General features: G+C 40.6%; 1 protein-coding gene across 1 annotated transcript in view; it reads right to left on the bottom strand.

The window, feature by feature from the left end:
* Positions 1-25,272, bottom strand: part of SUSD1 (sushi domain containing 1) — a 107,782-nt gene that overhangs the window by 8,879 nt on the left and 73,631 nt on the right. Inside the window, exons 12-15 of the mRNA XM_063081671.1 lie at positions 15,896-15,987; positions 14,770-14,956; positions 5,457-5,553; positions 1,839-2,097 (exon numbers count right to left, since the gene is read on the bottom strand). Coding sequence (XP_062937741.1) covers positions 1,839-2,097; positions 5,457-5,553; positions 14,770-14,956; positions 15,896-15,987 — 635 coding nt within the window. The remainder of the gene's footprint in view (positions 1-1,838; positions 2,098-5,456; positions 5,554-14,769; positions 14,957-15,895; positions 15,988-25,272) is intronic.

The raw sequence follows: 25,272 nt of genomic DNA, 5'->3' as shown, positions 1-25,272 counted from the left end.
ACTATATCACTGATATTTTTGAAACCCACAGGGAAGTAAATACAATTCAGACATGTAGGTCCAAACATAAAATTTTCCAAATCCCCTTTATCTCCTTCAGCATTCCAAAGAAGCACATATTCTGTTCAGCCATATGAAAAAGAGGTATCAATGACATCACGGGAACGTTTTCTACAAACTAGAATTCCTATCCTAACCTCTCTCTTAATTCCCTCAGCTATGATTGAATGTTTATGTCCTCTCACCAAAAAAAGATTCATATGGGCCGAGCCCATGGCGCACTCGGGAGAGTGCGGCGCTGGGAGCGCGGCGACGCTCCCGCCGCGGGTTCGGATCCTATATAGGACCGGCCTGGCTGAGTGCCGGTCACGAAAAAGGCAAAAAAAAAAAAAAGATTCATATGTTGAAGCCCTAACCCCCAATGTGATAGTATTTGGAGGTTGGGCCTTTGGGAGGTGATTAGTTTTAACTGAGGTCAGGAGGGTGGGGCCCTCATGATGAGTTAATGTCCTTATAAGAAGAGGGAAAGAGACCAGAGCTCGCTTGCCCTCTCTCCACCGTGTGAGGACACAGCAAGAAGATAGCCATCTGCAAGACAAAAGAGCCCTCACCAGGGAACTGAATCAGCCAGCACCTTGATCTTAAATTTCTCAGCCTCCAGAACTATGAGAAATAAATGCTGTTCAAGCCACTCAATCCAAGGTATTTTGCTATAGTAGCCTGAGCTGACTTATATACCCTCCCAGACCAAAGTCTTAACCCAGGACAGCAGCTCTCTGAGCAATCTCTAAATTGTACTCATGTTCTACTGTTAATGCTGTGTCTATGGCAAAAACTCCAAGTCAAGATCTCCAAGTAATTTTCTAGCAAGAAGGCCTTGTCTAAGTCATTGACACCTTTTGAACAGGTTCAGGGCAATGTATTCTAGTCTTTAACTTTCCAATTCTTAACTCCTACATTATTGTCACAAAGCACTAGGAGACCTCTTTGCTACTTGGATGTCTTAAAAGTAACCACTGGTTTTACATCAAGCATGTTAGTGGCACAATACTCTTGCATCCTATACAGAACTTAATAGAGTGCCTCAGCTTCAAATATGTGATGAAACTTACACTCAAGATGGCTACATACTGTTGCATGATTTAGTATTAATATAATTTTTCTGGTTTCCACTTCCAACCCATATGAATTTACACCAAGCTTAGGGTTCTCCTAGGGCAACCATCGCAATGGTTCTCCCAGAAACTCTTTCATCCCTGACTGATACAGCTCTTGCTATTTGCTTGTCCAACTCATTAAGTTTACTAATTATCTAATAAATATTTACTTCTGTGTCTTATGAAAGAGTCACTGCCGGAAGAACACAGCCATTCTAAGGAAAGGGGAGGGGAGAGCAGGACCTATGTTATAGCCAAGGAAGTGATTCAGGCAGAAAATAGGAGACTGCTGTGCTTAATCAACCCCTGCCTCCTACTTCCCGGGAGAAGGAGGGGAGGCAGCAGCCTGGCAGGGGTACAGGGAAGTTGGCAGAGAGACCTAGATGTTCCTTTCCCACTCATGTTTCAGCAGTGCAATAGAATGGGGCATTCGTGAAGCTTAAAAGGAAAGACCAAACCAGGTCAGTCCAAACAGATCCAACAAGGTCCCCCAGGAAGTTCAAAATATCTATCCTCTGTAAGGGCTTCACCTGCCTGTCTTCTATAAAGGCAAAGTATTCGAACACATTTTATGGTTATTATATGCATGTCCATCTCAAATACTGAGAACACAACTGTTCAAACATTTACATTTCATGTGAAGAAAATATAGAGTTCACAAAGACTTTTAAAAAACTGTACCTTATTCCATTCACTTGTGATTCGTAATATAATGCAGTAATCATTCCCTGTTTTCAAGGGTGCATTATAATATTTCCCATAGTATAGCCTGTCTCCAATCGATATCTCCATGGCATCATCCGGAACATCTTTGGCCAGTAGTTCTGCAGCCACATATCCTTCAGCATACGAGATGTTGCTAAAGAATGAGGTAGCCCCTTCAGAATCACAAGAAAATGTGCTTTGGAGGGCCAGGGGAAGCACTAGCACCTGATATGAACTGGAGAAACAAAGAAGAGTGTCTATCAGACCCCTGCTTGGAGGATTCACTCATTCATTTACTCATATTTATTGAGCATCTGCTATGAGATGAACACTTTTCCAGGCACTGGGGACACAACACCGGACAAAAAAAAAGTCCTGACCCACATGGGATTCATAGTCTGGCAGCTCCAACAGTCATGGAATTCCAGTTTCAGCCTACAGTGTTAATGCCAGATGACCTTGAGCAAGAGACCTCTCTAAGTTGTAGCTGAAGAGGTATGCCAAGCACATCCTCTTTAGCCAGGAGGAATTGCTGCATGCACTGCTGCCCTGTGTGTATGTCATAAAGTTGATCTAATCAGTGATTTTTCACATGGGCAAATAAAGCCCAACTGTGGAAAGAGTGTAGCAGTCACATGGAAGCCAACTGCCTGTAAGAGTTAATGTACTAAGTCTGAAAAGAGGCTGCCAACAATCATGTGGCAACCTACAACAGAACTCATGTGATTTACATTCCCTACTGTTCACAGACTGATACCAAAGTTCCTGTGAAATAAATGACTAGCCCGGAGTGCAAAGCCACTGTGAGTTAATCTATTCTGACAATATCCTGAAGCAGACAGAAAGGTAAAATGTCAAATGTCCACTGTGAAACTGTTCCCTAAATGTGGACAGAAAAACACACTAACAATCAGGGGTCATTTTGTCGTGGGTTTTATTATTATTTATCCCACCAAATAGAAAAGCTGTCAGTACAAGGAAGTATAATAATAAAAATGCACTGAGAATGAATCATGCTTCCTCTCTGTTCCTTCTACTCAGTACTTATCTCTGGCCTCTAGTATAAGAAGTGTTTGAACATCTGCTATCCCTGTCAGACTTGATAGCAGGGACTTGAATGACTTACTCTTGTATCCTTGCAAATCCTTGCACAGTACTTTAGCTATGCTTAAACACCACCCCCCCCCCCATGAATGTTTCTTGAGTGAAATTTCAGTAAAGAAGAAAAGCATGCAGTGCCAAATATGATGAGGGAAATTTCCAAAACTCGTTAGGCCACATCATTCCATTTTACCAGCAAATTTGCACTTCCTACTCCACATTCCTAATACCCCATATCCCACTTCCTAAAAGCCCATGAATCATTCAGTTAAGAAGAGGGGGACCTTCCCACTGTAGTTGTAGGATTTGGAAAGTCTCCCCCACAAACATTCTAGGTGGCCTCAGGGCCCTGATTTCCATAAATCTGGGCTCACTTTCAGCAGACGGCTTTCTCAAGACAAAGTAAAACCTGCAAGGCAATAAGTTGTTACTGCCACCACCAGTAAACTCTTACTAAGCATCCACTGCCTACAGGGAACACCTATGAGAACTTTCCTGGGGACTTGGACATATCCCTATGCAAAGTGGCCGTAGATAAGAAAGTTAAAGTTGCAACAGCTCCGTGCTGTCATAAGCACATCTTCAAATCCCTCTCATCTTTCCATGTTAGCGGTCAAGTGCAAATTCAAGGCTCACCTGCATCCATTTGGTTCTATACATGGCCCCGGAGAGGCATCATTCACAGGCAGGAAGCAGCTCCCCAATTAGCCTGATCATAATCACCTGAGTTACCTGACAACTATATAATTTCCCAGACCTCATCCAGAACTACTGAATCAAAATCTCCAGGAGTAGAGTCTGGGAATTTCTATTGCTGATAAAGCACCCAGGGTGATTTCTATAAACTGGCAAGTGTGAGAGTTACTAGCATTAAGGGAGCCCAGCAACAGGGTGCATTATCTACCAAAAATCAGCAAGCTCAGGAAGGGAGACTCATCTCAGGTCCCTTGCTCCTCCATGGGTACCAGGCCACAACCCCAAACAATGCACAAAGCACGCTCAGGCCCTTCACACACTGGCAAAGCCACTACCCCCAGCTCAAACCAGGTAGCCAGGCTGAGGAAATTGCCCCACTTGCCTGCTAATAATTAGCTTGATGACATTCAGGAAGCAGCTGTGGCTGTTTGAAACATGACTGTTCTGGAAAGACTTCTCCCCTCTTTCTCACCACCACCCTCCCTTGAATGACTCACAGATCTCCACTTCCTGTTTTGGAGGCACTGGCTGACACATAGCCACAAGGGTAGGCTGTCATTTGGCTCTTCTTTTTGCCTTACGTAATTGTTTGGCTTAAATATCACATTTGCTGTTGCAAATTCTCTCAGGCAGTGATGTCACAACTTCTGTTCTACTGACAGCAACAGAATTACAGTGCCTTCCAGAACTTGTCAGGAATCAAGAAACTGAACAACGTATGTAAGGTCCATCCCTGGAAAGACCTTTGGGCATTTCCTGAATTTAAACTAATTGGGCCGAGCCCGTGGCGCACTCGGTAGAGTGCTGCGCTGGGAGCACGGCGACGCTCCCGCCGCGGGTTCGGATCCTATATAGGAATGACCAGTGCACTCACTGGCTGAGTGCCGGTCACGAAAAAATGACAAAAAAATAAATAAATAAATAAATAAATAAACTAATATAAAATCAGGAAAACCCCAAGTTTCATTATAAATGGACACCCAGACCTTCTTTTTCATAATTTCATACTACCTCACATTTATTTTTACCTTAATCGTACTGAAGGGTCAAGAGACATAAGGCAATGTAGGTCAGACCATGTGCAATGTCACCTCCTTGACCTGGTACTGTGAGCAAGTTGCTCATCTCTCCAGATCAACTTCAATCCTCCTCTCTAATAAAGGGACTGATTCTACTTTCTTAATCCTATCATGATCTTTGTAAATAAAATGCTTAACTGAATAAATGTAGTCCTCCAACTGAGGTAAATTAATTCCGTCCTAATACCATCTGGAATCCCAGAAGCGGTCGTTAACTACACAGAGTCTTGCCCATAACTCTATACCTGAATGGGTGAAAAAAATTATCCATTTGACCGATCCAGAAATCACTACACAAGATCAGCCTTCCATAAAGGGGAACATATTCTGTCTTTGGCAAACGAAATGATGCTCCTGACCCACCGTCACTAAAGGATGGGTGTCCTACGAGAAATGAGTGTCATGGTCAATGCCATGTCAGAGACACTCAACCAGTACTTGTCCAATGACCAAAGGAAAGAATTAAATTTCTTAAGCTGAGCTGCCCAAATGCTTGCCTCTTGTCCCTTAGAAGTCTTTCTATTTGTGTGGCAAGATGATGGATGGGATGAAAGACCCAGTCTGTGCCCAGGAAAGCAAAAGAAGAGGCCCTGACTGCATTGCTCCAGCGACTTGAGTGTAGTTGCCCACGTAGAAGTCTCCTCCTCACCCAAACCCAAGTTTCCAAAACCATCCACGGGGATCCCTGGGCAACCAAGGAGGAAGGATAGCCACTGACCTGATAGGCCCATTTTCCTCCTTGGCTTTCTTCAGTCTGAGTCGAGGTAGAGGCCCTCCGTGCACTGTAATAAAGTCTACTTCTGGAAGGGGAGGCTCTGAGAACATGTCAAAAAGAAGAAAAAGGTATAATAAAAACAAGTAAAAAGCACAAAGAAAGTGGACCTTATGGGGGCTGTTACAAGGAAAATTTTTATGTAAGAAGTGATACACACACTCTGATAACCACTACCACAAGATGAACCTTGAAAACACGCAAAGTGAAATAAGCCAGACACAAAAGGACAAATACTGTATGGCTCCACCGTGGGGTTATGGCCATTTCATAACTAAAGTCTCCATCTGTATTGTCAGGGCTAGGGCTCAGACCCTTCAAACTCCTTGTACAAACTAGGTCACCAGATCCCTCACATGCAGGTCCACGCTAGGTAATTGGGAAAGATCCCAGGAGCCATTGGCAGACGACATGAGCTCAGTCCTCAGCAGCAGCAGCAACTGCTTACAGCAGCCTCCAACAGCAGTAGCAGCCTCCCTGGGGCATCCCGGGCGATGGGGGCAGTGTGGATCAGAGCCACTTGTCCTTTATAATTAAGTCCATAACCCAGGACACCTGGGTGCACTGCGCAATTCCATTAGACAATAACTAAGGAACACCTGGGCACACGTTCACATTTACATCAAATGCTTGGCAAGATTCTGAACATCTGAAGGACCCTGACCATTTTCCTGTATTCTCCCTATGCTCCACTTAAATGAAATACCTAGAATTGGCAAATTCATAGAGACAGAAGTCGATTATAGGTTGCCAGGAGTTGAGGGGGTGATTGGAAAATGGGGAGTTTATTGCTTAGTGGTCATGGAATTTCTCTCTGGAGTGGTGAAAACGTTTTGGAAATAGATAGTGGTGATGTTTGCACAGCATTGTGAATATACTTCATGCATACTGAAAGATGGTTAAAATGGTACATTTTATGTTACATATATTTTACCACAATAAGAAGTGATAAGCATGCCCCAGCACTTACAGAGCACTGCTGTAAGCACTGCAGTTTGCTTGGTGGGTAGGTCTCTATTTGGTGGGGAAGACCAGCACATCAGACTTCTATATCCTTTATAAAGGGTATGTTACAGAGCTCTCTGTTCTTATTTTGCCCTCCCCAACAACCAGATTTCCCAAAGAGGTTTTCCAGTGGGAGGAAAATCTGTGCACTGGCTGACACCAGTGTTCTGTCATTTTACCGGTAGTTACATTCCCAGTGTCAGTGCATCGGCTGCTGGGCTGCCTGTGGGTAACACCCCTGAGATGTATTGAGCACTAACCACACACACTGGATGTGTCCTGTATGTGCCTCTTCTCACTTTATCTTCTCCACAGGGCTACCAAGTGGATGGCATTAATGGAAGCAATCATTTTCTCTCTCTCTTGCTGTTCCCACCTTGGCCACGCAATAGGAACGTCTCTCCTCTTCAAAGTATTAGGAAAAGAGCTTCCACCTGTCCTTCTATCCATATGATTTGTGAGTCAGCTAGAGTTTGGCTGTTGTTCTCATGTGGCCCCACCCTTTTTTTCTTTTGGGGGGGTGGGGGGGCAGGGTTGGGTGTGGAGCAGCCTGAATGCAGGACAGGTGCTTCTGCCTCCTGCTCCCAGCCTCCATGCACTAGGCAAACCTGAGTCAAGGCAAGTCCAAAGCCAAGTCTGCATTTGCCCTATAGATTCAACTCCCCCATAGGCGGGACGCAAAGTATAGATGTGGGAGGAAGTTCCAGAAAGCTTTCTCTTGGCCTCAGACCCAAGCCAGTTTTACCAGCAATAAAACTGATCATTTGATCCCTATCTTATTCTTGTATATATTTTTCGATTTTGCTAAACTCAGAGGTGGAACAAGTATGATTATTACCTTAGGAAATCTCATTTTACAGATGAGGAAACTGAGAGGTTAAGTCACTTGCCTAAGAGCACACAGTCACCACATAGCAGAGTCAGGATTTGAACACTTCTCTCGTCCACCTTGGGGTTTCTTGAATGTTTGGCTCCACCAAATTGATACAGCAGGTTTTCACGACCTTTGAGTGAACTAATTAAATCCACTTTTAAAATACTGAATCTGCAAAGACTTTACAAACAAGTCAACTCTGGGAAAAGAATCTATTTCAACACATTTGTTAAGGTCTATGCTATTTTCAAGAGGAATCCGGAAAGATATTCCGTATGACACACTGAGGAACACAACTGCTAGATGCCTGCAGCAGTGATGGGGGACAGGGAGAAAAGCCCCCACCACATGCCCCAGGGAAATGTGTCCCTTCCAATGCTCTACCACAAAGAAATGATACATTGTTGTGATCATAGGTATGCTGCTAATTACCCTGATTTAATCATCACCCACTGTATACATGTATTGAAATATAATTCTGTACCCCATAAATATGTACATTTAATACGTCAATTAAAAATAAATTACTAAAAAAAGAAAAAGACAGAATTACTGCCCTCAGGCCTTCATACTGTCAGTGACATGCCCTTTCCTTTGTGCTGCTTTGCTGTCACCGTAAAGTTAGCTTCCTATTACCGTTTCCTGTTTTCAGCCCAGAGGGAGATTGACTGGTTACTCTTTTCCCTGTGAGAGCCCTCGCCAGGCTCTTTTAAATTACTCCTCTATTTGTTCTTCTCCAAGATTAGTCATTCTTGTTCCTCTAATCTCTTGGCTAAGCTTTTAAAACCAATTTCTTGCCACCCTCAGTAACAGCAGAACAAAGCACTCACTCAGCTCAGGGAAGGCGGGCCTGGTTCCATGTCACGGTGGCCTCTTCCAGCCCAGGATCACTCTCGCAGCTTTAAAGGTGCCACTAACCTCTGGTTGATCCCATCAACATGTGATTTCTAGACTGTTTTCTGCTCTGCTTGCCTAAGGCCTTCCCTGCCTTGTATTTTCAAGAGGCTTTTTCTCTCTACTGTAGAAGCCTGAACCTCATTAGGCTAATTCTCAGCCACACTTTGAGGTTAAATAACCTTGACTTCTAGTCATATTTTCCAAGGTACAGTTCCTGGTTTCCCAAACTGCTGACCTCGGCAGATCTGGCCTCCTTGTCATTAACCTCATTCCTTACTTAAACTAAATCAGAACCAAGGCAAGAAATGGTCCCTGCCTAGGCTGGAAAATCACAGTTCTTTCACCCTAGGTATGCGACATGGAAGAGGAATCAGAAGGCAGACAGACCTTCATGACCATTCCTAAGTGTCAACAATATCCATCCTTTGCTAGAAGCAAAAGACAAAAGAAAATATGGGGGCTGCCACATGAGAAAATTTTGAAGACTAAAGAGAAAAGTAATGAAGGAGCACTTGCTCTGTAAAATATTAAATATATCATAAAGTTATAATAATTGAAGCAGTAAGGTACAAGCAATGGAAGGAGTTAGACAGTGTAGAAAGAGACCCAAATAAATATGAGGATATACTGTGTGACATGGACTGAATTTCAAACGGTGGTAGGGAACAGACTTATCAGTTGTGGGAAAAAATTACCAAAGAAATTTAGCCTCATATTATGCAACAGAACAAATTCCGAATGGGCCTAAATTTTAAATGCAAAAAGCAAAACTACTAAGAAGCATAAGAAAATATCAGAGAATAAGAACTGATCTGATTTCAGGGTGAGGAAGGCTCTTCTTGGCATGATCAGAGGCACTAACTATAAAGGCATCAATAGGATGGATTACATGAAAATTTTAAATGTCTAAATGTCAAAAAAATATTGAAAAGAAAAGCAAAGAGTAAATAACTTTGGGGTAGGAATTTGTGGTATGTATAACAAAAGAGTAATATTAATGTAAGCAAACTGTTAAATCAGTGAAAGAAATGAAGTAATACAAGTGCAAATGCATTAAAATTCCTCTAAAACCCACCAAAATTAACAAAAAGAACCAAAAACAGAAGAAAAATTTATCTGCACCAAAACTAAGCAAAGCCCCAACCTTATACTATAAATCGATTGAATTGAATTCAGGAATTGAATTAAGCACAACTCCACTGCGTGAGAACCTAGTTCAATGCTACTTCTCTGAAATGTCTGTAACAGAAAGTAAGGGGGAAAAATTGACACCATGATTTTTTTTTCTAATTCTCAGGCACCTCTAAAGATAAATCATGCCACTCAAGGCATGATAAATTGAAATTGATGGCAACAGAAAAAATGGTAGCTTCTACCATAAGTCATCAGCTATCACAGGCTAGATAGATCTTCCCTATCAAGAAAGTTATGAGACTTGACCACCCAGGGAGAAGAAAACATTCTTCTTTTCATCTTTACACCCCCCTCAGTATGTAGCACAGGTCTTTGTACATAACCAATCAATAAATATTTGCTGAATTAAATTGTTAAGTGTCAGCTCACCTCTCCCCACTCCCACCACACACAGAAACCCTGGTTTTTAGGCTTCTGATCTAAGGAAACCTTCCCATTCACATTTTATAAAAGCCAAAGTTAATACAAGAAAATAACCCACCCAGCCCATTTTCCTGTATGGTGTACCATCTCATCTCAGCGGGGCCTGAGCTGGGATTTAAATGTGTGCAGTGAGAGGAGCTGGAAGACACCCTCCCCACACAGCCATTTACTTGGGGGGGTTATTTTAAGCTAGAATGTAGATGGGAGATTTCTGGGAATGAGGGAAACAGATGGACTGTGGAAGTATGGAAGGGCATATGTGCCCCTCCTGAACTGACTGTTAGGTGTCCAGATATCAAAGAGCCTTTGTCCAGAATAGACTCTGAAAAGAAAACAGTTGGGGTGAAAGCCAGTCCCTCTCCTGACCTCTGGTGTGGCTTCAGCCCCCTGGGAGCCAGAGGGACTCCCAGGAATAAGTGTCATACCTTGGAACGAACCAGAGGGGATGAGGTTCTCACTGAGGACACAGGGGTGCGGTGTCCTTAGACGGTTTGTGGGTAGCCAACCATGGAAGAGAAGCCTATGGCAGAAGAACTCAAGAGACTTGGTACTGCACGATCCTCCCTGAGGACACCCAGTGGTAAGAGAGGAGGTGTCAGAGGCAGGGACAGGGAGAATCAGGGCAGTCCTGGCTGGGCCTAATAAAGTTAACAGTCTGATCATGCTTGGGACACACCTGTTATCAGTTTTTTCCTAACCATCTGAAAAAGTGCTTTCTTTTCTTTTTCTTACTAAGATTACAATTAGGTATGGGAAATTTCCCATGTAAATTGCCAGCCTCAGCACTGAAGGTAGACGTGGGAAAAAGAACGATTTCCTTTCCATCTCGTCTTCCCTTTTCTCCTCCAGCATTCTTGGCTCCGTAATAAACATTCAGCCTCAAATAATCACCATGTGTGTAGTACAGGCGGTCTGATTTGTCGTCACACTCGTATATGCATTTGCTTTCATGCTCTCTCTCACTCTGCCTCTCTGCCTCTCCCCACCTCCCCCCAGGCCGCCCCCCATTTTCCCCTCTCTTGACATGGCAAGAAAATAGCATAACCAGTGTGTGAAAGCTCTTCTGACTCTTTGGCATCCACAGCCAGGATGCAAGTTTGTTCTTCACCCTGTTCTAAATTGGGTGTGAATGGTGAGGAATGCAGCTCCGTGAGCCCCCTGAGGAAGCACATCAGCCCCAAGTCAGAAACACGTGGCAGGTGTCTCCTCCCCACCTCCGCACCACACCCTCCTCCTGCTTTCAGGGCAGCACTTGCCTCTGTCCCATCTTCTGGCATTGCTAGAACTTCCACCCTCCTCTGAGGTCAGCAATATATTTAAAGCGCTTGTTTTCATTCTGTTCCCATCAGCAAGATTTAGTTTAACGTAAGACACTCAGAAGAGAAATTCCACTCACTTTTCTTCTGGGAAATCAGTTGCTTCACTTTCCAGAACCAAATCCTTAGCCTAACGTTTCTGGAAAACTTCAAAAGTTCATGATTTTATTGAAACACAGCCACAAACATCTCAGGCAACCAGGTGTACCTACATCAGCACAGTCTCTTTTTTCCCCCTTTTATAAAAACAAAGGGTTGGGTTTTTTCTTTTTTTTTTTTTTTACCCTTTTATAAGATCTTAACGACTTAAATTTTCACACTTCTAAAATTGCAAATTATTTAACGTAGGGTAGAGATGGAGAACGTGCAGTCGTGATCTCAATGAACTTAAACAACTCAACAGTGTCCCCTGGTGGTCACAATTACAGACACAGAGAGCTTGAGCAACTAGGGCTATATTTTGCCCACAAAACAGGTAGAGAAATAAGTGTCTCATCAAGGTGAAACCCCCTACCACTCATTCAAAAAATATGAAATGTTAATTCAAATCAGAAATGCAAGGGCCAGCCTGTGGCTCACTTGGAAGAGTGTGGTGCTGATAACACCAAGGCCAAGGGTTCAGATCCCTTTATAGGGACAGCCTGTGGCTCACTTGGGAGAGTGTGGTGCTGACAACACCAAGTCAAGGGTTAAGATCCCCTTACTGGCCATCTTTTAAAAAATAAATAAATAAATGCAAGCCAACCAAATATGACAAGGACCAAGAATGAGAGACTAAATAGCTATTCATTTTAATAAGTCACCACGGGAAAGAATGCCTAAATTGAAAGCTAGTCGTCTCTCCAGCCCAAAATGTGGTGAACTCTTTTGGTGTAAAGTCTTTATTGACTAATCAGGCACCTCCTCAACACCAATACCACACCCACTAGCCATTATTCAAAAAATAATTGTTGTGCTATGTGTCAGTACCATTCTTACACGTTAGGGATTCAATGTAGGACACACAGACAAAACTCTGTCTTCAGAGAACTCCTATTTTAGTAGGGGAGAAAAAAATAAACAAAAAATTTCAGAAAACACATTATCTGAAGAAATTCAACAGGCTAAGGGGATAGAGAGTAACTGAGTGCAGACTGGGGAGAATATTTTTGACAGAATATTCAGGGAAAGCCTCTCTAAGGTGATGGCATTTGAACAGACACCTGAATAATTATGCAGCCAAATGGAGAGAGCGTCCCAGGAAGAATAAAGAGCAGATGGGAAGGCCTGGGTGCAGGAACAAGTTTTAGCTGGTTAGCGAATAGCAAGAAAGCCAGGGAGACAGCTGACGCTTAACGAGAAAGGTGTACAGGGGCAGATGAGTTCCGTGAGGTGGGCAGGGGCCAAGTTAGGTGTTACATGGTAAGGAACAGGGATTCCATTCTAACCTTAACAGAAGCTTGTTGGAGAGTGTTGAGCTGGCACTGCCATGTTCTCATATGCATTTTTAAGAGATCGTTCTGGCTACTAAGTGATCTTTTAAAAGTTATGGGGAAGATTAAGACTGAAGTCTGGGGGTTGGGGGGAATAATCAAGAGTGAAAGCAGGGAACCCAGTTAGAAAGCTACTGCAGGGGTCCAAGCAAGAGGTTGCTGGCTTGGATTAGGATGGAGGGGCAAAAGCGAGCTGGGGAGAAGTGATGGAATTCAGAATACATTTTGGACAGCAAGCCAACAGGGCTTGTAAATGGATTAGAAATTTGGGGATGGGGCCGAGCCCGTGGCGCACTCGGTAGGGTGCTGCGCTGGGAGCGCCGCGACGCTCCCGCCGCGGGTTCGGATCCTATATAGGAATGACCGGTGCACTCACTGGCTGAGTGCCGGTCACGAAAAACCAACAACAACAACAAAAATAACTTAAAAAAAAAAAAAAAAGAAAAGAAATTTGGGGATGGAAGAAAAGGAATTAGGACTCCTTTTTGCAAGAGCAATCAGGTGAATAGAAACATCGATCACTGAAATAGGGAAGTCTGGGAGGAAAACCGATTTGGGGGTAAGAGAAGAGGTGAGAAATCAAAAGTTCTGTTTGATTTGCCTGTTAGATGTTCAATACAATATGTTTAGAAGACAGTGGACAGAAGAGTCTGGAGCTCAGAGGAGAGGTTGCGATTGGAAATATATGTTTGGAAATCCTCAGCGTATAGGTCATATTTACAGCCATGAGACTGTTAGAGATCACCTAAGCGGAAAGATAATAAATAGTAAAGAAAAGGGAAGAGAAGGAGGCTAAAGAAGGCCAATAAAAGTAGATAGAGCTAGCAAAGAAGACTGAAAAGGAGGAGCCAGTAAGGCAGAAGGAACCAAAACCAAGAGAAAAGATGTTCCAAGGAGCAGGCACTGGCCGGTTAGCTAGTTGGTTAGAGCACAGTGTTATAACTCCAAGGTCAGCCAAGGGTTCAGATCCCTGTACTGGCCAGCCACTAAATAATAAATTAATTAATTAAAATATCTGATTACAAATAGTTTTTTTTTTTTTTTTTTTTAAAGGAGTGTCAAATGCTGTAGAGAAAATCAAGTAAAAACAAAACTGGCCATTGGACTTGGTAAAATGGAGATCAGATGCAGACCCTTTCAGTAAAGCAATGAAGACAAACGCCTCCTGAATGGATAAGTTAAAGGGAGAACCAGAGGTGAGGACATGGAGCCTACAGAACAGACTTTTTTTCAAGGAGTTCTACCATAAAGGGGCTGAGCGTAGTCAAAGTACCTGGAGGGCAATATGGGCTCAAAGGAGGTGTGTCGATTTTTTTTCTTTCTTTTCATTAATAAGGAAGATATTACAACATGCATGGCAGTGCCAGGAATAATTCTATATTGGGGGGAAGTGATGATTAGGCAGAAGGGGTGGAATCCATTGCACAAGCTGGGGTGGGGGAGTGGGTGGAAGCCTTAGATAAGTGCAGGGACGGGGTGGGGGAACACATATGGTATGCAGGCGGTCGTGGGAAATCTGGGGTGGGAAGTCCTCACCTGATTGCCTTTAATTTCTCAGTGGATCAAGAAGCAAGAAGCTAATACTCTTAGTATTTGCTCAGAGGTGGGGAGGGGGGCACGGATTTGACAAAAGAGAAAATGAGCGGGAAGTGAATTTTCTAGGGGTCTGTAGTGAGACTGTCAATCATCTCCTCCTGACAGTAACCTACTCTTAAGGCACTTGCCACAGAAGGCCGATTGAATACGTTACTGAGAAAGAAACCACAACAGGAAATACTTTAAGTTTGAAATATTTTAAATATTTCAAACATCCAGAAGGAATATAACCAACACTCAGGTATACCCTACTCAGACTTCATCAATGTTAACATTCTGTTTCAGGTATCTTTTTAAGAAATAAAATATTTCAGTCACAGTCGCAAGCCCTTTAGCACCTCTCTCCAATTCCACGTCCTTCCTCTTCCCTCTGTAACAGTTCATTATATCAAGACAGAAAGCAACAGTGTTCCTCTTTGTCCAGGCCTATCAACAGCTCTGTGGTGACTTCGTGAATGCAAATGCTTTTAGTCAAGATTTACCTGTTATCTGGGTTGTCAGGGAGACGACCACAGGAAGTTCAGAAGACAAAGCCTGGAGGCTGACCTTGTAGTTGGTACCCGGGTGCAGGTCCAAGCACATCTCAGAAGCCTGGCTGCCAGTAGTGATATTAAAGACCATTTCCTGGACGAATTCCTTCTGATACCATCTCTGGCCCCAAATGTGGAACTGAAACATAAAAAAGCTGAGCAGGTGAATTGCTGGCTTGAAAGGCTCTGAATGCCTTGACACCTATCCTTTTTCACGAGCTTTCTTCCTCTTTTCCTCTTTTGACTCTGTAAAGTTTCTTCAAGACGTGAAATGCAACTGTAAGCAAATATTAGAGCTGTGAGGCCATAAATAGTGTAATTATAATATTATGAGTATAATAAATATATTTTTAAATAAAACTGCACAGAAGGCTGAGGCCCCAATACTGGCAAGTTTTTCTTTCTTGTTCTTACATACGCTGTGCACATGCCCAGAGAGAAAGCTGGTTGGCAAAAATGCAGGAGTGAGGCCAAAAAACATTTTCCTAGAAAGAAAACAAAGAATCCGAACTAAGCGGGACCTAAATTAGCATAGTTGTAGTTGGTCTGCTAAAACCTAGGAAGGACTTTTCTCCTCTGCAGACCTCCTTCTGGAGACCCTACACTTTCGTGTAACATCCTCGCACCTGGGCCAAGAAACACTCTTTTCTTCCTACTTAATTTCTTCTAGTAGCAGCTCATCCCATGGTCTTTCCCTTTCTTACAACCACATCTAGCTTCAAATGTTCCCCTTGACTATCTAGGCAACACATCCAGACCCTGATCAGAGACACTAGTGTGAACAGAGACACACTTGCATAAGCCACTGAATTCCTTCCACGGATTGCCACCTGAGGATCAACTCTGAGCCAGGACATGGGCAAAGAAACTTTCATGGCTTTCTCATCTCTCCCCAAGGTATGTGTCTTCAAATATTCAGTAGACAGTGGCCATCTTCTTGCTTCTCATTGTAATTGGCATGATAAATCTTCTATTGATAATGGCAGCTGTAGAAGCAGATCTTTCAGTTTGCAGATTTTTTTTTAAACTTCCCACACAAGACCAACATCTATAAATAAAGTAACTTTCAGTAACTTACTAAATACATCTCCTCTATATCAGCTGTCTTCACACTTCTCCATCTCAAGCAGGTTTCATTAAACAATGAAATGTTACTGATGGTCTGTTTCACTGCAGGGGGAAAAGGATGAGAAATCAATTTATACCCTATACAAAAACTACTACCTTTTAATTGACTTGTTTTCCAAAGATAAGCATTTACATAGGATGAATTCAGCAGTATCTCAATTTAGAAATTAGCGGTAGCAGTCTCCTAGAAACAATACTTTTATATTTAGGTAAACTCAGTCCTGATGAAAGTTTTATGATCCAAAGATACCTACTCAGAGAATTCCTCTTAAAAATTATTTGTCTATTCACTGCGAATTCCCTTGGTTGACTAAGCTAAAATTACAACTCATTGCCCTGGACCCTGGACACCCTCATTTATACAAATAAGCATTCATTTGAAATTCTGAACTGAAAGTAACATCTCAGCAGATAACTGTTCCTTGAGGAACTGAAAAAAAGCTATCTCAAGCAGTCGGGCTTTTCATGAGGAAAAGGGGCGGGGAGGGGAGCTCTTTTGGTTTGGGCTTCCTAATCTCTCATGAACAAAGAAGCATTTCTCGGCCTCTGCTCAGTTTCATGGCAATCAATCTAAAAGTTATTTCAGATCTCATACAGTTTAATGTAGAGGCACACACTGCCCCCTGGACAAGCTTTTTAAAATAAAAACTTACTTATTCAAAACTCTGACATCAGAGATTACTTCCTTCAACAATGACCTGTGACAGTAGATGAAATCACTCTGTCAAACCCAGACAAAATAGGGCTGGGAAAAGCACGAAGGAGGGGGGCTCGTGCTTGCTTGTCTGAGATAAGAACTGTTTCAAAGGACTTTCTAAAAGCCATCAGAAATCCCTTCATGTCCTTCACATATTTCCTGCTTTGCATGTATGCTCGTACTTCTGTGACAAGATTTATCATTAGATATTCTTTAGAATTGCAGTAATTCAGATAAGGTACTCTGAAAGAATTTTGCCCAGAAACAGCATCTCAGCCAATGAACTGATGACAAATCGGGCTTTGGGCCTCTGAAACCAATGACCTTTGTTTCCAAGCAGTGTACGTGAACCACTCTTTCTTTTTTTAAGGTCAAAATGTTTTGTTTTGTTTTATTTATTGAAACGTAATTGATTGTACATATCTGTGGGGTACCACGTTGAATATCAATACCTGTGTGCAATATGTGATGTTCAAGTCAGGATAATTAATATATTCAACATTACACAATGAAATCATTTTTTGTGGCCCTTTACCAATTTCTCGCTAACCCCCCTCCCTTCTTTCCCCTTTCCCACCTCCAGTAACTTCATGAATCACTCCCTTTTTGCCAATAAAATCTTCCTACTACCCTTCCCTCACTGAATGGATTCGTGGCTTGCCATGGTATGCATTCCAGATTATAATCCTATTTTATATTCCCAAATAAACTCAACGTATTTGGAGAGATTCTCTTTTTTTTTTTAGGTTAAGAAATCTGTTTCTAAACTGGAAATAATATAGTAGACTTGCTAAGAAGTTTCATAGAACACTGTGACGATTAATGAGTGATAAAGACAACTCCCAAAGCAATTGAAAGAAAGAAAGTCCCATAGGAGGCGAGGTTGTATTGTGTAACCCCCTGGCCTGACAGGTTCCTATGAATGAAGCCAAGTTGGTAGACATGACCCCTCTCTATGGACTGGAACTTTGCACAGAGAAAACCTGTTCCACAGGTCACAAGCTATACTTCAAATGTTGCAAGACAGAGCAGGAAAGGAGGTATAGATGATTCAGGGTAATGAGACCCCACTGGCTATAGATGATGATTCTAGAGATTAGGAGTAGTGGTCCAAAGGACCCCACATTTCTGAAACTTTCAAAATAAACTCCAATACTATTTAAACAGTTCCGGGCTATACAAAAAGGGTGGAAAGTTTCCCAATTCATTACATGTGATTAGATAATCTGCAATGCCCAAGCTGTACAAGGATGGCACAACCAGTCACTGAACACACTATGCCAAACTCACTCGCTAATATAAATACAAAAATCCAAAATAAAATATTAGCAGACAGAAGTCAGCAGTACATTCAAAGAACAATACACTATGACCAAGGAAGATTTATTCCCAGAATACTGAGAGGATCATTATTTGAAAAGCTATTAATAGGCTAAAAGAGAGAAACCATATGGTTACTTAAATAATCATAATGGTTAATACAATTAATATACATTCCTGACTTAAAATCTTAGTGGACTAGGACTCAATTTGATGAAACCTCCATAATTTAATCATTAGAAACCAACACGCTCATGAAGTAATTAAAACAGTGAAGTAATTTCTAGTGAAGTTAAGAACAATACAAGGATACCTGGTCTCATAGCTATTATTTAGCATTAGTCAGGAGATTCCAGACAATGCAGAAAAAGGCAAGAAAAAAAAACGAACCATACATACCAGAAACAAAGGGACAAATGATGTAACTGCCAGTAAATCTAAGAGAATTCACTGAAAACCAAATGTGAAATTGTCTGAATACAATGGAAAAACAAATACAAAATAATTGGAGTTCGGAAAAGTGCACATTTTTTTCTATGTTCTTGTATTTAATGAATAGCTTTCTATATATCTGCAAGAATAGGTATGGCAGGCTGAAGAATGACCTTCCCAAAGATGTCCACAACCTAGTCCCTGGAACCTGTGAATATGTTACCTTACCTGGCAGAAGGACTCTGTGGAGGTAATTAAAATAATGAGATTATCCGGGATGACCCAGATGGGCTCAGTGTAATTACAAAGGTCTTTAGGGAGACAAGAAGATCAGAGTTAGAGGAAGAAGACTTTCAAGATGGAAGCAGAGGTTAAACTGGTGAACTTTAAAGATGGAAACAAGGCCACAAGGCAAGGAATGCAGGCAGGCTCTAGAAACTGGAAAGGGCGAGGAAACGGATTCTTCTCTAGAGCCCCCAGAAGGAATACAGTCCTGCTGACACCTTGGTTTTAGCCCAATGAAGATGAATTCAGACTTCCAACCTCTAGAACTATAAGATAGTAAATTCATGTTGTTTTAAGCCACTAAGTTTGCAGTTATTTGTCATACCAGCGATGGCAAAGAAATACAAGTAACAAAATACAGTAGAAAAATTAACAGATCCCTATTCATGAGAAGACACCATGAATAAACTTCAAATACCTAGAAATAAATATAACTAGAAATGTCCAAAACTTACAAGTTTTTTAAAAAACTTCTCTAAAGGATACAAAAGGAAACAATACAGAGAGAAATGCCATGTCCTTGAATAAAAAGATTCAAAAGTGAACAAGTACCAATTCTCTACCAATTCATCTTTAAATGGAATATACTTCCAATGGCAAATCCAATGGACCTTTTTTGCAACTTGGTAAGTTCAGTCATTCATTCAATGAATGTTTTGAAAGTTCTCACCCTGTGCCAGGCATGGTCTAGGGGCTAAGTTTGATAAACGGATGTCATTCTAGTGAAGGAGGCAGAAAATAAGTCAACAAATAAATTAAAAATACACTTGTGTGCACTGGTAAGGACTATGAAGAAAAGCATTGTAGAAGGACAGACAGGATGGTTAGGGAAAACCCTCTGCAGCGATGATATGTGAATAGAGACTGACATGAGTGAGTGAGTCACCAAGGTCCAAAAACTAAAAGAAAAATATTAAAAGGGACATAACCAGATATCAGTACATACTGTAAAGCTAGAAGAGCGTTTCTCAAGTTTTTTTTTGTGAGCCCCTGCAAGAGGCTTTTTTTAGACTAACCGCTCTTCTCATCCCCTATAAAACTTTAATATACAAGATGTGCTGTACATCTGTTATGCACTATATGTTTACCTATGCTTCATACATAAAAAAAAATAATATCTTTTGCCCCTGAAGAACCAATCTTTGCCTCCTTATGGATGATTTTGCCCCCCTGGGGGTGACATAATGCCCAATGAGAATGCTAGAGTAAACAAATATTCTGTTACTAGCAAAGGAATAAACAAATAGATCAACAGAACAGAGTAGCATCCAGAACTAGATGTATCTATTCATGGGAATTTATATATGATAAAAGTGGCATTTCAAATCAGCGGGAAATGAGTTGGGAAATAGTTATCCATACGGATAAAGTAATATTAAATTCCCACCTTGACACAACAGGCAAAAATGATTCCAGCTGGATTACATTTTTAGGTAAAAAAATATTCTAGAAAAGAGTATAGAAGAACAGTTCTATACTCTTGGGTAGGAAAGAAATAAATTATTTCTCAAATTTTGACTAAATAAAGACTTAAAATTTTTTATGACAAAAGATATAATAGCCAAGTTTTAAAGACAAACAACAAACCATGAAAAAAAAACCTAATATATTTGAAAAAAGTTGATCGCCCTGATATCTAAAGAACATTTACAATGAAGAAAAATACCAGCAACAACATCCAAAAATGGGCGATAAATAGAAAAAGTGATTCATAGGAGAACCGTAACATACCTTTAAATAAAGAATTACAAATTAAAACAAAAAAGTGCTTTTCACTTATTAGGCTCTCAAACATTAAAAGTGATAGTATCCAGTGTTGGTGAAGGTGTTGGGAAACAGGCCTGCATATACCATTGGTGTGTGTGTAAAATGATACAAACTTTGTGGAAAGGAATTTATGAGGATCTTTATATTGCCAATCCCACTCTTAAGACTCAGTTCTACAGAATACTCTGCCCGAGTGTGTAAAGATAAAGCATATTTCATTGAATCTAAGGTGCTATTCCTGTGAGATAGACCTATATTATTAAGAAAGAAAAAAAATCCTGCCAAATAAACTGTCACAATCATGTTCTTATCTTGTAGGATATTTTCCTTAAAAATATTTTTTTTACTTAAATGTATTGATTATACATATCTATAGTGTACAGAGTTGAATTTCAATACATGTACACAATGTGTGATAATCAAATCAGGGTAATTAGCATATTCATCATTACAAAACTTAATCATTTCTTTGTGATGAGGACATTCAATTCCATTCAATCATGGAATTATTTTATACTGGTTGAAAGAGCTTTTTCAGACCCAGGTAGACATTAAATTTTTACCATATATCATAAAACAAAAGTGTAAGCAAAATTGATTGAGACTTTCCTAAAATGTCTTTATGTTCAGTATATAACACTTCTTGATCACTTTTCAATTGAGTTATCAATGTCTGTATTTTTCCAAACAATATCATCCTATGTGCCATCCAGAGTTTTGGTGAGGCAGCACTTCTTGAAAATGTGCTCTATTTTCTCCAGGATTTTCTTGCAAGCCACTGACACCTGTTCTAATGCTAATACTTGATCTTACACTTTGCTGTTCTGTTTCCATGGTTTTCCACATAGATCATAATTTTTTGTATCAATGTCAAATCATAGTGTAAACCTTCTGGAAAAGTTTAATTAGGCAATTAAATTCAAGACATAAATAGTACCACTAATGTCCATAACTAAATAGAAGTGACAACACTACAAGCAGCTATGACCAATTTGATGCAGACACGGGCAATGACCACTATGTTCATGCCTGAACATCTGTATGTCAGACATACCTGACTGACTGTATAACAATTGCAAGATTTCATAGATATCAAAATGTGAAAAAAATGTTCATGTAAGGATCAATAAAACATAATATATACAGGTATATTAACAGTAGCATTGTCTGTAATAAAAATTTGAAGGGAAAAAAAAAACCTAAATATCCTTCCATAGTGAATAAGTTAATAAATTAGTGTAACTTCATACAATGGAATACTATGCTTCCCTCAAAGAGAATGACATGACATTATATAAACTGGTATGGAAGTGTTGGGAAAATAGAATAATTTAGTCAGGCTCCCTGGCTCAGGTCTGGCTGGGGGGGTCAAGCAGCACATTTTCTTGTAAACAAGTTGTGCAAGTGGAGTTAGTGTGCATGTGCACCCATGTATCTTTCTACTTTGTTGCTTGTGTGTGTTCTGCAGTTTGTGAAGCAGGCTGGCGGCAGAGAGTTCGCATCTAACAATAGAGCGTGTTTACTCTGCTGGCAGGTGCTCAGTTTCAGTTTTTCTTTGGACTTTGCCCGTAGCAGTTGAGTTTCTGAGTTCCTCCTTTGCACTGCCTAGGTATTAGACATGTGTGGACTGCATGGCTCATAGTGTGGTGTGTACTGAATAAAGACTATTCCTACTTCAACCAAGGCTCCAAGGACCTTTTTGCCAGTTACCTAGCTCATAGACCTGTGTGTGAAGGGTTTGTGAACAGGCTCGAAGGGTCTGTGAGCTCCAGACCCTAACCTTAGCTCCACAATTGGCGTTGTCGGCAGGATTACGCCACAGGAAGTGTGTTCACAGAATATTGTAAAGCCAAAAATTTAAAAATAAAATTAAAAATCAAGATTAAGAATGGTATGTATATAATGATTCCATTTTTGAAATAAGACGTTACACACACACACACATATGCACATGTAACATAACAGCGCAGGTGGGTCCACAACTCCTTCTGCTCACAGGAAATGTCCCTGGTTCAGTTTAGTTCCATCTTGATCAGGGAGTGACATTTGCACTCTAGGTCCCCTTCCCTCCATTCAAGGGCCTTTACAATTTGAAGCACAGGCAAGCTGAACCCATAATGAGTTCACTGGTTAGAAAAGGATCCCCAGCAGAGCTCATGCTGAGTCCCTTCCTACTGCTCCCAGACCCTTTGCTCTCGAAAGCACATTCCTTCGTCTCTCACAAATCTTCCTTCTCTGCTTCATTTTCAGTGGCCATTCTGCCTTTTCTCTCTCCTTTCCCCACCCACTGGACCAATCTAATCTAGAATCCTGAAGCTGAAAAACCAGACCCATGAGAATGCCTCAGAGAAGAGAAATGTGTCTCTTAGTTCATCAAATTCTTTGAAACTTTGTCTCTGCTTCATTAATGCGGGTGAGCAACTCTGGGTAAAATCCATCTTTACTTCCTCTCTGGTCCCTGTGTACTCCGCAAATACCTCAATTACACTTTATGCATTGTATTATTGATCTTTGTCCATCACCCTGAAAGCTCTTCATTTTGTACTCCCAGTGTCTAGGACAGTGGCAGGCACAGCATTCTTGATTGTTCAAATGTAAACAACCAGTAATAAGGTGAAAGCTAAGCAACTGGTAATATATTAACCCAACAGAATACAGGTACTCAATAAGACAAGGTTTCTGCCTTTAACATGCATTTAATCTAGGAGAGGAGTTATTATATACAAGGTAGTATATAATAAATGTAAACTTAGGTAAATTTAGGCAATAGTTAACACTTGATAGACAATTATTGTGTGTCAGGTTCTATGCTGGTTCGCCATATGTATTAACCTGTTTAGTCCTCACAACAAACCCATGCTGTAGGTACGTATTGTTATTCCCATTTTCACAGTTAAGGCAACTGAGGGACGTAAAGATAACATAGTAACTTGTCCAAAGGCATAGAGATAGTAAGTGGCAGATCTTCGATTTGAATTTAGACAGTCTGACTCCACAGGAACTGTGCCAAACTATTACCTACACTTCCTCTAGAAATAGACTGTGGGAATTCAGAAGGAAAAAAACTTACTTTCAGCTTGTGGGGGGGAGATCATGGAAGGAGAGAATATATGAACTGAAGAAAAGAAGGGAAGGGAAACCAGGTAGAAGAGATGGCATGAACAAAGACATGGAGGTGGAAAAGTTAGCACTTTAGAATCTGTTATAGATTAGAGTTCCAATTAGTGCGAGCATAATGGTGGCACCTTAAATCTAAATCTCTCCCCATGCTCCAAAATATTCTTCAGGGTGACAAGAAGCACAGATTAAACAACATAAAACTGATGCGGTCATCATAACTGGAACACAGAGAATACTACAAACTTTAAATTACCATTAAATACTCAGTTATTTAAATACTCAGCTATAGTGCAGTGTTACAACACTGAGGTCAAGGATTCAGATCCCCACACAGGCCAGCCATCAATAAAAAAAAAAAAAGTCAAAAATTTTAAGTTACCATTAAACAGAAAAATATATACAGCAAAGCTGTCTCTCAATCTTCACAAGTCTTTGTGGATGTGAAAAGTCTCTAGAAGAGCCATGTCAAAGAGAGAAGAAGGAAGCAAAGAGGGAGTTAGATTCACTCCCAGAAAAAGAAATCTCACCTTCAGTGTGAAAATTCTGGAGGAAAAAAAAAAGAGAGAGAGAGACCTGGTATATAGCCAGAGCACTGAGTGCAAGGAAAGGATTAAAAGTCCATAAGGCATTCGGTACCAGTTTGAGAAAGACATTGCTTCTGGGATTCTGGGAAAGAACAGGTGCCCTCTGCAGACTAAGTGTTGATGGGAAAAAGAAGCAAGTGGGAAATGCAAGATTCCACAAGGCAAAAGAGAACCCCAAACTAGAGAAATACAGAATTCATCCCCACCCTTACCAAAAAAAAAAAAAAAAAAAAATCCTTTAAAGAAACTGCACTTCACTCAATGACAGAAGAGGGCACTCTCAACCTAGAAATCTTGTTTACATCCTAAACCACCAACCCAGTCCATGGAATGACAGTCATGAGCCGCTTGACATACATTCTGAGAAATACATCATTATGCAATTTCATCATCGTGCAAACATCATAGAGTACACAACCTAGATGGCATAGCCTGCTACACACCTAGGCTATATGTTATAGCCCTTATAATCTTATGGGACCACCATTGTATATGTGGTCAGTTGTTGACCAAGACATCATCATGTGGGACATGACTATAATGTGCAAAATCGGTCTTCATTTTAAAAACAAAACAAAACAAAATTACAATCAGAACAGTTCAGCTTGTAATAACTATCTTTTTCTAAAAACCCACAAACTAGAAAAAAAAAACCTGTAACACAATAAACTGAGATAAATATCCTTAAACAAGCATTTGAGGGTATGAAGAAAATACCCTGAGTCAGAAAATAGAAAACTAAGAACAGAAACGGACAAAAAATAGGGAGGAAATGAAATAAAAGATTCAGGAAAGAAATGAAACAAAAAGACAAAGTCATATCAGAAATAAAGATTAAATTTTATGGTGCCTACAGAAGGACAGATTAGAATAAAATTTAATAAGGTACCCTGAAGAAATACAGGAAAACAAAATAAAAATTAAAATGATATTAAAAAGAAGCAAAAATAAATGAATCAAAATAAGTAAAAATCAAAAATAAAGTGATGGAAATGGAATACAGGCAAAAATACAACATACGTATAATTTAAGTCTCTGAAGAAAAACAAAGCATTGAAACATAATTAATATTTGAAACCATAATTCAAGATAACTTTACAAAAATACAAAGATTTAAATGTA

Source organism: Cynocephalus volans, chromosome 17 (assembly GCF_027409185.1).
Source record: "Cynocephalus volans isolate mCynVol1 chromosome 17, mCynVol1.pri, whole genome shotgun sequence".
NCBI lineage: Eukaryota > Metazoa > Chordata > Mammalia > Dermoptera > Cynocephalidae > Cynocephalus > Cynocephalus volans.
The sequence above is the reverse complement of the archived record's forward strand: the minus strand, read 5'-3'. Positions and strand labels throughout refer to the sequence as shown.